This window comes from Pteropus vampyrus, unplaced genomic scaffold, assembly GCF_000151845.1.
Source record: "Pteropus vampyrus isolate Shadow unplaced genomic scaffold, Pvam_2.0 Scaffold25, whole genome shotgun sequence".
Lineage (NCBI taxonomy): Eukaryota > Metazoa > Chordata > Mammalia > Chiroptera > Pteropodidae > Pteropus > Pteropus vampyrus.
In genome coordinates, this window is record NW_011888806.1 from 9,378,019 (window position 1) to 9,395,509 (window position 17,491).

The window sequence follows — 17,491 nt, forward strand, 5'->3', positions numbered from 1 at the left end:
TATATACTAAGAACAAATAATTAATCAAACGTTTTATGTTCAACAAAATTGTAGAACTGCTATTACAGCAACCCTCACTTTTCACCTTCATAAATCATAAGGGATAATTTTGGCAAAAATATTAGAAGCCTTCATCAAAATTTCCCCAAGACCTCCCTTAACCCTTTGATACTCAAATCATTCTTGCTTGAAACATTACCCTTTCTTAGCCTTGTCAACTTTAAAAAAAAAAAAAAAGAAAAAAAGCAATATGCCTTTTACTTTCCATGTACCTACCCCCTGTGTGAATTGAAGAAAGTAGCCAAGGTTCCTTCCTGTCTTTTTACTTTAATAGACTTTAATTTTTAGAGCAGTTGTTAAGTTCACAGCAAAACTGAGTGAAAAGTTCAGAGAGTTCCTACATACCCCCAGCACCACTCCCATACACACACAGCCTCCCCAACTATCAACAGGAGGGGTACATTTGTTTCAATAGATGCACCTACACTGACACATCATTATCACAACAAAGTCCAAAGTTTACATTAGGATTCGCTCTTGGTGTTATACATTCTATTGGTTTTGACAAATGTATAATGACATGTATCAGCCATTATAATATCATACAGAGTAATTTCACTGCCCCTAAAAAAATCCTCTTAGCTACTCCAGTTTATCCCTATCTATCCCTTGACCCCACCAGCAACCCCTGACAGCAGTGGATATTTTTATTGTCTTTATCATTTTGCCTTTTCCAGAATGTCACATGGTTGGAATCATACAATATGTAGCCTTTCATATTGGTTACTTTCACTAAATAATATGCATCTAAGTTTCCTCTATGTCTTTTCATAGCTTAATAGTTCATTTCTTTTTAAAGCTAAATGACAGTCCATTGTCTAGGTGTACCAGTTTATTTATCTATACACCTACTAAAGGACAATTTGCTTGCTTCTAAGTTTTGGCAATTACGAATAAAGTGGCTATAAATGTCAGTGTGCAAGTTTTTGGGTGGAAATTAAGTTTTCAACTTATTTGGGTAAATACCAGAGCAAGATTACTGGATCATACGATAAGTTTTGTGAGAAACTGCCAAACTATCTTTTCTTCTTTAATTCTTAACTTGTTTAATTTTTTCCTGTTCTTGTCTATAGCTTTATGTGCAATTTGTCCCCTTTCGTCTTAAAGACTTTTGAATAAATGTTATTTCATTTTGCACTCAGTTTGCATCTGGGAAGTACTGTCAAACACCCAACAATCAGGAAAGCCTGACCAATAAAAAAAGTTAATATCCTCAGAGGCTATTCACAAATGTGACATGGGAAAATAATATTTGACATGTAACTATTTTATTAAAATGATGGATTCCTCATTTTCATGTTATGATTTTTGCTTGCCTAAGCTGCCATAGCTTAGGAAATCCAAATAATGAACACTCAAAATAAGATTTTCATCGCCCACCCTAAACTCATACTCAATAAAAATGAACAGCTATGAAACACATGTATTTATCAAAAGTAGCAAATAGACTTTAGGTATGTATGTTCAGAAGCGCAAAACTTTACACCTGGAGCCCTAGTCTCTAATTGAATTCTATTACAAAGTTAGAGTCATTTTTCATGGTTTGGGAGTAGGGTGAGAAAACAGTCAAGGACATTAATGATAAGCCCAATTGGAAACACGGATCTTTCCATTCTATTCCAAGTACCAACGATGTTTTTTAAGTACTTAGCTCTTTGTTCCCTGGTTTAGCAATATGCATGTGGAATTCCACAAACCTGCTACCCTCCCTGACAAGAGAAACTTACACACCTGATTATTTACTTTTCCAAAATATTTAATTGTGCAAGAAAAACAGAACTTTAAAGACTATGTATCTTACCACATTAAGAAGTAGCAACGTTGCTATTTTTATCTTCTGTTTAAATGTGATATACTAAAATGGATCATAAGAATATATATAATATACACATATATAGCCTAGGTTCTTTTATTGCATTATTGAATAGGTGCAAAAAATACATTTTACCAAGCAAGTAGGAATTAAGTAGCTGATAAAGTTCATTTTACAGAATAAAAACCAGTCCTTCAAATAGTCAAACATGAAGAAATGCAATACTGTCATGGTGCTTTGAAATAAAACAAATTTGCAGTAATACTAACAGCCATAATAATAACTAAATGTATATAGTGCATGCTATGTGTAAGACACTGTTCTTGTGCTATAATATATTAACTCATTTAATCCTCACAACTCTAAGGTTAGATATTATTATCCTTTTTTTAGAAATAAGACCACAAAGGCCCAGAGAAGATAAATAAGTGCCAAGGTAAACTTAGAGTAGAATCAGGATCCTAGTCAAGCTGGGTCTGAATTCCAGGCTCTTAAGATTATGCTATACTATCTAGACTTTATATATATATATATTTATTTATACACACACATATACACATACATATTCACAGAAATAAAATATACACCATTCTCCACACATTGCTGATAGATCCCACTGTAAAATCTGGAAACACTGACTACATCTTTGTATATTATTTTTTTCTAGAAATAGGCATGTACAACTTTCTAGTTAAATCACAAAACCAACTGCAAAACTATGACCTTCTGGATTTCTCCAAATTATTAAACTGCAGTAAAATTCTTGATGATAAATTTCTTTTGTCTCTTCCAGGATGCCTTGCAATGTAAGATACCAAATACTCAACACATACTCGTTGGCCTAACATTTGGCATTTTCTTCCAAGCCAGTAGGCAGTCACTGGTTTTGGATACATCCTGCTTTGCCTAGGGCTCCCAACATTATAAAAATGAAGAATAACTGCCAAGAAATTTCACATTGTTTTAGTGGCATTTATCGAAAATAGCATTAGTGACTTCCAAAGAGCATAGATGTTTATTCCTTCCTTCCCCAAATCCCACTGAAGAGATTAAGATATATAAAAGGCAACAAAATCCACAGCCAGGGAGAGAAAAGGGCCCCATCAGTGAATGAGAGATTTTAACCAATTTGAGATAGAAAGTAGGTGGAATCACATTGACCTAAAAAGTAGAGCAAATTATATTTGAGAATACGAACAAAAAGGTGAGGAAGAGATGCCATTTCTACAGGAGGACCCTGAGAAGTTTCAAGCTTGAAATAATTGGGCCCCAATGTCATGAGTGGGCAGTAGGGCAGTAACCATGAAAATCAGTCCTCCTCCCCTTCCCCCAAACAAAAAGTCTGAAATAGTTATGTTTGTACCCCCAAGATAAAGCCAAAAGTTAAAGAAAATAAGGACTAGGACCTCTACCGTGAATACTGGCATTAGAGAACACAGCAGAAACTTAGGCTTTATATCACTACAATTCACACTGAGGAAATAAAGTTCAGGCCGCCACACTCAGCAAAGAAGCTGCTCCACTAGTGTAAAGCCTGAGACAAAGGCGTACCGGTTCCCAGCCTGTCCACCTGCTACTACCTGCTCACAAACACTCAACTGAAACCTTCAAGTCTAGGCGTCCTGGTATATGGAGCCAATGTTTTATCAGTTCTCCCGTTTAGAGAAAACCATGCTTATGAACTACAAACTACATTAATTAAAATATAAATGGATAACTGGTGTCCACCAGAAGTTTGAGGGAAAAAAAAAAAACAGAAAGAAAAAGGACCAAAAACTTACAGAACCATTGATCCAAAACAGATAATTCAGGAAATAAAAGACAATTTTTATTCTAATTATCATTTTCATAGATTCAGAAGATTTTTTTATATCCATAAAATAAGAAAAGGCTTCTATTAAAGAGAGCATTTAGAGAAAGAAAAAAAAAAAGGTTGTCAAAATTTACAATGTCAAAGAAGAGATGACTAACAGAATGCACGTGACTGAAGTCTGAAAGAGTAATGCAAAAGCCACCGTGTTGCCTGAACAATGGTCTTGGAAAATAAAAACTAAAGAGGAGGAGAATAAAAGTAGGAGGCAGTACGATATCACAAATCCTTAAATTTATCCAGAGCTGACAAATCAAGAAAAAGAGGTAGATAATAAAAACATTATCTACAATGAAAAGTGGAGATTAAGAGGAATAAACACACTTTTCATGTTAATACCATTTATGCCCTCCACATCTTTAAACTGAATGCATGTATTAACTTTAATAATAACGTTTTAAGAATTAACCAGAAAAAAAAAGTGCTACTTAAACTAAGGACAATAATGTTGGTGACTTATGGAGGATGGGCAAATTTCAATAGCTGATATCAAGAAAGGTCTCCATCACTAGTTTTCCTCAAAAGGCAGATAAAACACTTTGAGCCTTTTTGAAAACGTGTACGTGCATGGCAATAAAAATCCCGGACGCAAACAAAGCCTGCAGAATCCGCCAGACCGGAAGCAGGTTCTCTACGCAACCTACGGTCTCGCGGGGAGCTAGCACTAAGAGGAGGAGTACCTGCACTCCGGGATGTTGCGACAGCCCGAGGACTTGACAGTCACAGAGGCCAAGGCCACAGAGAGAGACACCGTGGCTAAAGTCTTTCTCAGGATGCGTCCGGCCATCAGCGCCCCACGGGCGAATTCACGCAGTGAAGTCTCTCTTAGCTTAGGTTGCAGCCTCCGCCGGCGCCACAGCCCCGGGCCCCGGGTATTTGGCCGGCACTAGGACCGGGCCGCCCTCCCGTTTCCGAGGACTAGCTAGGTCTATCCCCTAAACACACAGGGACCAGGAGGCCTCCCAAAATAACAGTCCAGCTGCTTCCCCAGTCCAACTGTTTCCTAAGTGCAACGAAGCCAACCAGATCCACAGGGGACACGGACACTCTCTGCCCCAGCTGCCGGGGAACAACCACCTGAGCCCCCTGACGTCCCCAAGGCGAGACCGGCGCTTTACGGCTACGCTGCAAAGCAAAGGCTTTACGGGCTACAGAGCGCCTGCCGACTTGGACCTCTGAGTTTGCGCAGGCGTTCTTGGGGTGAGGCGGAGGGGAACAGCGACAAAGCGCTAGACAGAAAAAGCGAAGGAAGGAAGACAAGAAACGGGAAGAAGTAGAAAGAAAGGGGACCAAGAGAAGTTTGTTCTGGTTTTTGTTTTTTTTTCTTGCAGGAAGGGGTTACAGTCAGCTGATGTAGTGAGTCACGCGCATCTTAGTCATGTCTGAGTAAGTATGTTGTAGCCGCCAGCCCGGGAAAGACACACGGACCACCAGAAATCAGTGAGTTGTAGGAAACACGCTCTTTATTCAGCCAGCTGGGTCTGCCAGGGGTACGCATGGGTGAGAGCCAAACAGTAATTTTCCAGCCAGCACAAGTAGTGATAGGAAAAGAAAGAAAAGAGACAAAGTTAACTTTTCTCTTCCTTTTTTATCAAGTTGTTTGCTGCAGTTGCTGAGTTTCAGAAAACTTTGCTGGGTATGGCCGTAATAAACCCGTGTAGTAAACCAGCTGTGAAATAGGCACACAGCCAGGAGCAGGACCATCGGAAATCCAGATGGTCCAAAACAGCTTGTAACCTGGATTTCAACTTTTATATTATTAATGTGGCAAACATTTAATTTTTCAGTACATATTGCACTGTTACAATGGTGTAGTATAGACAGACACTCTAAAAACTTTGACCATTTTAAAAGCCAGATTAATCAGACTGCAGAACTCTTGTATAATGACCCCATCTAAACCTCTGCATGAGGAGACTTGACCAAACTACTACTACGGCTTCTAGCAGCTTAAGAACTTGTTCCTAGGACGATCCCAGCGGCCACCCCCCCCCCCCCCCCCCCCCCCCCCCAACACAAAAAAAAAAAAATCAAAAAAATCCTGTCCAGTAAAACGCAGCACTTCCAGGTGAATTTATTGTTTATTCCAGGCAAAACCTGGTAATAGGCAGATAGACCCTGGACCCTTCTCTTAAAAGATATTTCTTTAGAAAGCTTGCAGTTATAAACCTTTCTCTGCCATTTGTGATGTAAACCTACCACCCAGAACTGTTGCCTCTAGTACCTAAGAGCCCCTTTCTTTGAAATGCTAACGTTCTGGGAGATATTCTCTCTCCCTCTCCCCTCCTCCTCCCCCTCCCTCTCCCTTCCCCTCTCCCTTACCCTCTCTGCTAGTTTCACTGAGTCCCTGTGGAAGGATAAGGGCCTAACTGCAGTGCCTGTCTTTCTTCAACTTGTACTACTGCTTCCTGTTCTAAAGATAGAAGTTCTGTTCCCCTCTGATATAAGCTCCAGTTAACAAACCCAGATGTCCTAGTCACATAGGTCACTCATCCCCTTTACAACCTTCAGTTCCTTTCCCTTGGACACTCCACCCTTTAAAGTCTCCTTTTAGTTTCAAGGAAATTGAATTCAGTTCATGCAGATGTATTACTGAATAAAATCTGTCTTTATGGCTTTAGCGTACAGCTTTATCTTTGACAGTTCTTTTGGGTAATGAAGTACTATTAAAATGTGCTTGCTTTTTCAAAAATATCTAGATTTGGCTTCCTCTGGTCAGATAAATATTGGTCTCAATGTTGTTGATAACCATCAACTTCTGCTTAAACTGGAAATGTATTATGCAGATTCTGTTTAAAATGTTCAGCTCATTTTAAAGTCTACTGAGAGATTAGTCATTAGGGAGGAGAAGAGTAAGGCAGTGAGTCTCAAAATCTCTGATCAAAGAATGGGAGAAACAGAAAGGAGGGCTCATAGAAAGTTCTTTGAGCCTTACTCTTCTAACTCTACATTTCTTAAGGGAGGTTGGAGAGTACTTAGTTTAAAGACCTACACAACTATGCAAACAAAACCAACTCCATGGCCCTGGGACTGCACCACAATTGGCTCAGACAGCCAAGTGTCCCAGGTTCCTCCTCTCAGGAACTGTTCTCCTAGGTCAGCTAGAACTTACTTAGTGAATACACAGCGTGTTGCAGCCCACTCTCGGGCAAAACCAAAATGCTTTCTCAGATACATACGGTTTTATGTAACTGTCCATTTAGCCACATCCCAAATTAAATAAGTGTCATCAAAATTTAAATGGGGCTTTTGTTTTTTATTTATTTATTTTTTTATTTAGAAACCACATACCAACTTTAAGGGCATCTTGGTGAGAAAGGCAAAAGATGCTGAGAAATAAATATATATTGTGATAGATATCAACATTTTTAATGTACTTACATTTTTTTAATTGAGCCCCCCTTTATCACTTCTGCCTCCCTCCTCCACCCTCCTCCCTACCCTCTGGTAACCACTAGTCTATAGTCCATGTCCATGAGTCTCTGTTTGTTTGTCCTGTTCCTTTGTTGCTTTTAGGTTTACATCCCAGATGTAAGTGATATGTGATTTTCAGCTTTTTCTGTCTGGCTTATTTCACTTAGCACAATTATCTCAATGTCCATCTATGTTGTCACAGATGGACAAGGTCCTGCTCTCGTGAAGCTTACTTTCTAGCGGAGAGAAATAAACTATAAATAAGTAACCTAGGAACTGCAGATTAGGAGAAGTGCTGTGAAGGAAATAGACTACTTTCTGTGGAAAATATCTGAAGCAGAAGTGAATACTTTAGATGATAGTTGTCCGAGAAGGCTTTTCTGAAGAGGTCACATTTGAGAGATACCTAAGGACACGAAGCAGCCAGCCATTGGATAAACTGGAGAAAGAACATTTTGGACAGAGAAGACTGTAAGTGCAAACTCTCTGAGGTAGGGAAGAGCCTGGCCATAATCAAGGAACAGAAAAGTCGATGTGCTAAAGCATAGCAGTTAGCTGGAAGAATCCTGATCCTTGATGAAGCTTGGTGGACAAACTCGCTGCTTCTTAGTACTCACTTACCCATTCTCCCTTCTTCCATGTCATATATAGAAATGTGTCCAGTTAAAAATTTATCTCCCTATGCTCCCTACATCTAAAGGGGCCAACTGACCTTTCCTGGCCAATGAGATGAAAGCGGAAGCCTACTGCGTGGGTCTCTGGGAAGGCTTTTATTTTCCTGGTGAAAAGAGACTGGCCCATTTGGCAGAAATTATTAACCCTTTTGCTATTTTATTCCTGTTTGAAAGAAGGCCACAATCCCTAGAGAAGGAGCAGCCATCTTGAAACCATAAAGACAAAAGCCACATGGATGGCAGAATAAGGTGAAAGAAAAAGCCTGAGTCTTTTATGACTTCTTCAAGAACTTGCAACAGTCCTGAATAGCCTCCTTCTGGACTAATGAGAAAAATAAGCCCCTGTTTGGCTAAACTACTATAGTGGGTTTATTTTATATAAAAATCTTAACATAAGAGCCAAATCATATAGGTCTTCTAGGCCACGGTAAGGAATTAGGAGTTTATCCCAAGTGCAATGGCAAGCCATTAATACTCCAAACTCTATTCCTCACAACATAGAGACATAGGCATTCTAAACATTGGAACTAGATAAACAGCAACAATGAGCAGGAGTTGAAATGGAAAGTCGGGGAACCAGATTGAATACTCCCCTCCACTGTCATCTCTGTCTTCCTTTTCACAATCTGCGTCAGAAGTAGCCAACTTCCTTCTTTCTCTTCTTTTATGGCAAGAATTTTGTTCACTTTTCATGTTCTTTCAATCAGAAGAGACTTCATACTCACAAGTTCTGTTAATAAGTTAATGCATATTGAGGAAATTTTAAAACCCTTTTTCATTGGACAAAGTCTGGCTTTCAAGATTAATCCTGTGCTAGAGAATCAGAAATCCCATGTGACAGTCACTTCTTTGTTCTAATTTATATCTGTTCTTCCCCCTGAAACACTGAAACCATGATGCCAATGGACGGGGTGTCCCAGGGCAATAAGATACACAGAATATTTTTTTTTTAATTTGAAAACATTTTAAAAGTATTATCCTCATGTAATCTGAGCAAATTGTTTAACTGTGCTATACACCTGAAACTAATATAAAGTAATATTTAATGTCAACTCCAATTGCAAATGAAAATTAGAAAAGAAAATAATTCCAATTTCTTAAAAAAGAAAAAGGTGAACACAGTGCAATATACATATGCCTTACTGTTGAATTGTACACCTGAAACTTACTGGATTTCGTTAACCAACGTCACCATAATAAATAAATAAATAAATTGATTGATTGATTAATTAATTAATTAAAAAGGAAAAAAAAAGAAATGTTTTCCAAAATTTTCATTGTTAGAGTTGTTTTGTGGAAGAAATGAAGTAAGCTTATTTAACAGCTAGTCAAAGAACAAAATACATTTTGTTTTCACATTTTAAGTCAGTAATTTCTTTCCTTTTAGTGAGTCCCATAAGGTTGCATTAATAACCTCTTACCAATATTTATTGCTAGAGAAAGAACTTAGAAACTTGGGTTTGCATGAAATCGAAACTACTGAATACAATAGTAGTGCTGCAAGGAGGACTATAAGAGCTGTCTGTGAAGAGAAATTTTCATTAGGCTAACGTTATAATCAGCTCTTTGTTCTGCTTCTGTAGATATGCTTGCCACATAGGCCGAAGGGCAGGGTGACTTCAAAATTAACTAGAGACTCATCTTCCTTTTTGCTTGTTCTGTCTAGATAACAGATATATTGCCTAAATTCAAAAATCCCTCACTCTGTAACTGCCTGTAACTCATAGCAACTCCCGCACTCTGTAACTGCCTGAGGACAAATTAACCAATCAGCCCCTGCCAACTGTCCAATTGTAACTGCCCAGATAAGCTCTATAAAAGCAAGGTTATCCCTGAGCTCGGGACCCAGATCCTCAGAGCACTAGTTCTTCTGGGACTGCAAGCATAATAAACCTGAGTTCTCCAGCTCTCCAAGTGGTGCTTGGTTTCTTGTCGATCTGATTTTTCTGCAACATTTGTACATGCTTGCATAATTATGAGTTCGCATCCCCATCTTGCCACCTTCCATTTCTCCCATCTATTGGAGTGTATGTGTATTTCATTTGTTACTAGTTCAAGTAGGGCATCTTCTATATTAAATGCAGTATCTTATTTCTTTGTCGTTTGTTTTTAAGAGTTAATTTATTAAAGGAAACAGATCACTTTCACCTAGAATGAACAGGGGTGGAAGGGAAAAGGTCAATACAAAATACTGGTAAGACTATAAAATGCCACAACTCATTAGAGTGGGCACTTAGGCAATCATGGATATGCACACAAGAAAGCTGCATTCCTAAATACAGTAACATTCCTAACGAACGTTCCTTCTGGTACAGAAAAGTGATCTAAATATAGTTGGCTATTCTATATTTACATATAGCTAGCTAAAGGGATTTGGCAGACTGCTAGCTCATGGATTCAGCCACTTGACCTATACCACTGTGCAAATACAAATTAAATGGGTAAATTAAAAGAGGTTTAATTTTCTCTGTGAAGAAACTTCCCCTTCCACTTTCAGAATCTGTATGCCCTTTTCAAATGTAAATCTCTTTAATAGCCAGTCTCAACACAGGTTTCAGAAGTCAAATCTTTGGTAGTCCAATGGTCCTCAACTACTGGAATATTTATTGAGATTATGTGTGGAGCACTGAAAGCCTGTCAGAAGTCTAGAATTCCTTTTGTAGTTTTACGGCTAGGATTGCTGAGAAACAATGTCAAAAGTGGGACATTTAAGTTTAACAAGGAGATAAGTTAAAGGTGCCATACTTACACATGGGAAAATAAAACTCCAGATACTGAGTTTAAGAGCTAGGACTATATAAAGAATATGATAGTCCCTATGACAGGGTGGGGGAACTCTAGGCCATATTTTTCCCCTGAGCCCAAATCAATTCCATATAGACATTGTCTACCAATTCTGGAGAACATTCGTCATATTATTCCCTCTGAAGAAATTCCTCATTCATGCCATCAAGCTTTTCCTGTCCTGTCCCTCTGAAGAAATTCCTCATTCATGCCATCAAGCTTTTCCTGTCCTGGTTAAAGGTAGGCAGAAGCAGAGACTAGGTTTCATTCTTGAGGCCCAGGACCTGTTACTAGAACAGAGGAGTGGGTGTGCCTGCCTGTGAGCATCTAAGTCCAATGAGATACGTGCAGGTTTTACAAGCAAAGAAAGTAACAGTTTATTTTAGAGTGTTGCAAGTCCCAGAGACACAAGTGAGCTAAGGCTCAAAGACCTGGCTCCCCGGGTGTCTCTAAGGGATAGATCCTATAGGGAAAAGTCATTAGCCATGGAAACTAATGTTGTTGGGGTCATGGGTGCTACTGATTGGATGGGGCTGGGGTAACTGATCATTGTGTCTGGTTCTGGAATCAGCCACGGTGTTATCCCGTCTAGTCCCATGGTCAGTGGGGCGGTTCCATCCTTGATGGGCCCAGGGTTGAAACACATGGAAAGCCAAGATGTTATCCTTAGTATAATGGGAACTTATTGTCCTCCTGATCATAGACTTGAGACTTTATTCTTAAAAGATTTGGTTGAACTTTATGTCCTAAGGTTTGATGATTAAGGGAGTAGGCACACAAAGGCAGAAGGATAAGGTTCAGAAAAGCAAGTGAGTCACAAGGCTGTTATTATACTAGGCAAAGCCTGTTTGAATCAAAAAACAAAAAACCTGTCTTAAAGTGAGTCACAAGGCTGTTATTATACTAGGCAAAGCCTGTTTGAATCAAAAAACAAAAAACCTGTCTTAAAGAAATTAAGTCTGTATGTGGTTACAGACGCTGACCATTTGTCCCTCTCCCTTCTCACTCCAGGAGATTTTGTATGGGCACATCACAATCACAAATGCCTCCCTGTTTACATGTGCTGGCCTATTTGGGAAAATGGACAAATCACTGGTAGTCACTTTGAAGAATCCACATTCAAGGAGGGCAAGGGTATACAGTTTTTAAGTTTTATTGTACTTGTAACACATTTACATTTTACCATTAAATACTGAACGTAAATATGTGCTGGTATTATGTGTGCAGATTCTCAAAATGTAAACATAAATGGATGAATGGCTTCAAGGATGTGACACTGTAAACATTAATTCTAGAATCCAGGTGGTGCTAAAATTCTAGATAAAGGTTGCATTTTATACTACCTACCACCAAGAAAAAGGAACATGAGTCATGGACTCTTGGGGGTTTGCAGGTGGCATGTGATTAACTCAGAATGCTGCCTATTTTGAGTGTTGCCAGAGTAACGGAGAGCTCTGCATCAGGTCCAGGCTGTACTGCAAGCTTGCCTGTTTCTTGGCCATTATGGCCCTGAAGATCCACTGGGTGCGAGTTACCCTTGGTAGATAATGAAGCTGTGTGGAGTTCACAGAGCAAAAGCCCTAGGGCTCTAGAGCAAGGCTATGACTTCCCCTATTAAAATCGTATATACACCCCTAATTCTAAACTCTTGCTTGAATCACATTTTTCTGTGAACTCTTGTCTTTTCTCTTGCTAATCTGTGTGTATGTGTGTATTAGCTGCTTCATTCACAGAACCTCAATTACTTAAGAGGGTAGCAGAAAACTTTTTCCTCCTTGGGCAAGAGCAGCAGGATCCAGTGCCCAGTTGAGGAGTTTCCTGACGATGATGTAGGCGCAGGGACACTCCATCCGTAGGAACAGAAGAGGAAGCAGAAAGCTTGAGGTCAGGTGCAGAGAATGATGGATTTGGTAGCCAGAGGATGAGGACATTCCTTGTAATTGCTTCTATGTTTGTCAGTTGAAACAAGGTCATCAGCTGAGAGTAGGGGTAGGAAAGAAAGTACAGGCAGTTTGAAGAGAGAGGACAACATGAGATTTGGCCCTCTTTCAGAGAGTGAGAAAGGAAGCATAATAGGGAATTTCCTCCCAGGGAGTACTTCACACCCATATGAAATTTGTGTTCATGAATTCACTCTGCATGGTTGAGATTGTTTGTTTTATTTAAAAAAAAAAAAATCAACTGAATACATTTTAAAGATTTTAATTGGCTTTAATCAATGATTCATGAATCGGGAAGCATCCTCTTTATTGGACAGAAAGGAGTTCTGAGGAATGGCTTTTATGAAAGGCTTTGATAGGCAGAAGAGAGTGGGACAAAGAAGTTAAACAACTGGCAAAAAGCAGGTTGGTTGTGGCAAGGTCACCTTCTTTTGGAGGATGGCAGGGATCTATCAGGCAGATGACCTCACTAGTGCTAAGCAGGTAATTTCAGGTTAAATGGTTTAAGATTCCATTCCTAGGAGAGGCTGAAACTGTAATAAATTAGGTGTTACGTCTTGGCTTGGTGATGTGAGGCTTGGCATAAGGGACTGCATTTTGGGCCTTGTGTTGTTTTTAACATTTGTTTTCAGAAATGTTCACCTTCTTGGTACAAGCACAAAGAAGAAGAGAGCAGGATTGAATTAGGGCTTGATCTTCACTATTTGAGCTTACTGGAAGGATTGATAATCAGGATAATTGATTACAATGAAGAGAGTTGGATCTAAGCCGAGTAAGGAAGAGGGAGGAACTGAGTAGGGTAATCAGGAAGTAGATGAGTCAGCTGATTGAAGGACACCAGTCAAGTAGTTGCTGTAGTCTGTGCACTGAAGCAGATGAGTTGGCAGGCAAGGGGAGGTGGTGAGAGTGTGGGAGGCACCAACTTGAGGTTGGGATGTGAGGTAGTTACTAGGGATCATGAATACAACTCTAGAAATGAGTGGCAAAAAGAATTGAGTGAAAGATCAATCTATCATTTTTTTGGCCTTATTCTAGTTTCTTCTCTGCACATTCGTCTCCAACATGTAACTTTTTTTTTTTTTTTTTTTTTTTTTTTACTATTACAAATAGCAGTAAATTTGGCAGCTCACAGACAATGCAGTGTCAAGGTTTATGAAAGATAAATGAACTCTCAAAAGTTATCACTGGTAGGTACGTAGTTATGGCACAGTTATTAGATTCTTAGAATTCACACAGGAGAGATCATAAAACAAAGGGTTCTTGCAGCTTTGTAAAGCTCCAGGAAAATCCAGAGTATAAACCCCTTTGTGCTCAGAAGGCTGCAGAAAATAAAGTTAACAAAAACGGAATAATGTTGAGTGTTTTTGCTTATAATGAAGTAAACTCTTCAACAGTGGGAAAGAGGAATTCACTCTAATTCCCAGGGTTACAAGTCAAAGATAAATAGCCCTGCATACTCTTTTATTTATTCCCTTATCTCTCCATAGGGGAATATTTTCATATTAAATGAATCAAATTATAACAAATATCCACGGTAGACTGAGGAGGAAAACAAGCTAGAACAAAACAAAGGTGAAGATTACAGGAAAGATTCTAAACATCTTTTTCTCAGTATAAGGTTTACTCTGAGTCAGCGAATAACAAAATAGTAAGCAAATTAGATTTTAAAAAACAGCATTAAATTCTGGTGCAAAGTGTAAACACCAACCTCTTTTAAATCCTGAATTAAAAATTGTATAGTTTGCACAGTATATGTAAAAAGTTGTTAGATGAAAAAAATCCAGGTTCAAATTCAGGTCTCTGTGAGGCAGAAAAGAACTTTATATATCCAGACCAACTTGTTTGACATATACTTGGTTTTACAACTTCATAATCCCATTGATGAATTCACTTACAAACTTTCCTCAGAACACAAACTTAATTTCCTTATAAGCATGTTTTCTTACTGATCATCAGATTAATAGATCACTGTTTTCTGAAACTTTCCACAGCTGTTGCTGAATTATTCTTAGAAATTAGTAACTTTTGTGCCTATTCGATCCTCTGTGATTCAATTAATACAGTCTCATCGTCTTTACAGGGCATTAAATTAGGTTTAATATTCCAGATCAATGAAAATGTACTATTTTTAAAAAAGAATTTGGGAAATAAAATTTTGGTTATCTTCCAAAATACTATTCGAATTTTATTTGCTGCCCTGTTATTGAGAAGTACATTTAAATGTCATTCCTTGATCATTTATACTACCAAAATGTTTCAAGGAAAAAGCTGAATACTAAAGGAAAGATATGATCCTGTACCCCCAGCGTTAGGTGTGATTAGAAAATAAGAAGACAAGTTTTAAACAAACCTGCCACGAACCAGAAAGGAGGTGCAGTGTATACATTAGAGTTATGGTGCTAACATTACAAATGAAGAAACTTCTGAGACTCACTGGGGCTTGAATAATTTATTCTCAACTGAGGGTTCAAATGGACCAGAGGATAAAACAGAGGCCTGGATAACCAGGATCTCCAGGATGATGTGTAATTTGGAAGAGGGGGAAGCATATTAAACATTAATATGATTATTTTTAATATTAATTCCCAAAGACATATTTCAACATTAATTAATTGAAATTATTTTTCGTTCAGTAATTTCGAAAAACATTAAAGAAAGGCATAACGTTTAAAAATTATTCTTAAAATCAAATTGTCCCCAAACTACAAAAAAGGCCTAAAAACAAATATTTAGTTATTTGTCCTAGGCCCAGTGACCAGTAGGTGCAGGTCAATATGACTTTAAATGCCACATATGTTTTATTCAAACATGCCAGGCACATCCTGTCTCGGGGCCTTTGCATTTGCATATATGTGTTGATCTTCAGTGTAAAAGATATTTCTCTCTGTGGAAACTGACATAAAATATTTTAAAGACACTACATTACATTAAGCTGCCTCCTCTTCTCCACTCTTATATCTCAGGCCTCCTACACCCAGGAACAGAAGTAAGTTTGTTATATAGTTATATAATGAAATTAATCTTTTGATAAAGTAGTAGTTTTTAAACAAGACGACTTTGTCTTTTCATTTTCTTCCATAGTGCATATGTTGTTGTGCCTTTATTTAGTTAGAGTTTATGCAAAAATATGAAAGAAAATAAATTGTTGGAGTGGCATTTTCCTTATTGCCTTTAAGAAGAAGGTAGAGTTTTAAAAAAAAAAATAAGGTAGTGTTTAATTAGATATACTGTGCAATCCAGCACAGTCATAATAGCCTTGGCTTAAATTTAACTCTGCCATTTATACTATGACCTGTACTAGGTGATCTGCTTAATTTCTCTTAATCCTTTATTTCTTCATTCATGTAATAGAGATCTCAATTAAACCTATTGCTTAAGGTTATTGAGAGGATAAAAGGAACTGTATGGTATGTGAATCACTAAGCAGAATGTCTGGCTATAATAGTAAGTGCTCAAAACATTGAGTACTTTTTTATTTTTAAAATACCATTTCAACAGGTAAGAAGGCAGAATGAAACTAAGATGCTCCACATATATAACATTTTAAACTCTCTCAAGGAAAGGTATTTTTTAAAACTGCAATTATACAAAATCACATACTTTACCACTGTAGCTAATTATTAGTATAATTATAATTTATACAGAGTTGAGTAGCTGATAAAGTGCTGTACTTTATATTAATTTATTTGAACTCCACTAGAATCCTGTAGACTAAGTATCAGTAATATCTCAATTTTACAAATTAGGGCACATGATCAGGGAGGTGGTCACATACACACATGAGATTCACGTATGAATGCTTCCAAACACTGCGTTCTTTCCCTAATGGAACCTTGGATAACTTAGTGAGTCAAAACTACTCGTTTTTTTTCTTATTACAATTCCTTAATAGGAAAATAGTCAGAGCCTCAACATATGTTAAAGTCAACATATACGAAGCAAACATATATACATAGACTGGGTCGCCATGGAAAATGTGATTTCTTCCTATAAATGTTGGGCAAAAAATATTTAACAAACACTGAACCTATATCTAGTCCCAAATTTTTACTTGCTATGGGAACTTTTTAAAAATCAGTCTGATTCATTTGTTTATAAAATAAGGAGAAAAATAATTTTTCTCTCTACTTCCTAGGAGTCTTTTTGAAAATGACATGAGATAATAGATGTGGAAAAGAGCTCTGGAAACAGTAAAGTTTCTATACATGTGTTTGTACTGTTGTAAACTTGAGTTTGGGGGCCATGGGAAAGAATTGGAGATGAGATTCAGAATTTTCAAGAACTCCACTATAGAGTTCACCTTTGCAGAATTGTTACTATCTCTTCATCTCCTATAACAGTGTAGGAGTATTTAAGTGGGAAGAGTATGAATTATCTGTGAACTTTCCTTTCTTGTTATCTTCCTTCCTCTTAAAAATAAAGGGTGACCATTAGTCACCCATATGACAAGTCTCGTTCCAAGCACCGTAATGTCTTGCAAAAAAAACAATTCAATTACTGTCAAGAACTTAATTGAAAAAAATACACACAACAGACAATTATTAAACTCTCACACAAGCCCAGAGCTGGGCCTTTTCTTTTTTTTTCAATAACCAATCTCTAGGATTTTTAAAAATCACCAGTTATATATTGAATACTTAGATATATAGGCTACTAAACCAAAACTTATGTAAGTAATTTTTAGACATGGTAGTTTCTATTCTATTATCTATTCTGTAGGCAGTGCTTTATTAAGCTGAATAAATATAAAATTATGAAAGGGTAACAAGTTTCTTTCACAAATTCTAATAGGTTGAATGAAAAAGGTTATCCAAAATACTGCTCTTCCTTGTGGAAACAATTGCCTTTAATATGATCAGATATTTCCTGGGTCTTAATTATCCTTGTCCCTGAAAGGACAAAATTTCATCCGTCCTCCAAAAGTCGTGCTTAGCTC

General features: G+C 37.7%; 1 protein-coding gene across 1 annotated transcript in view; it reads right to left on the reverse strand.

Moving 5' to 3' along the window:
* NUDT9 (nudix hydrolase 9) overlaps window positions 1-5,175 on the reverse strand; it is a 28,368-nt gene extending 23,193 nt beyond the window's left edge. The window contains exon 1 of the mRNA XM_011356319.2: window positions 4,424-5,175. Within this exon, the coding sequence (XP_011354621.1) occupies window positions 4,424-4,530 (107 nt within the window). The 5' untranslated portion in view covers window positions 4,531-5,175. The remainder of the gene's footprint in view (window positions 1-4,423) is intronic.
* Window positions 5,176-17,491: the final 12,316 nt, after the last annotated feature.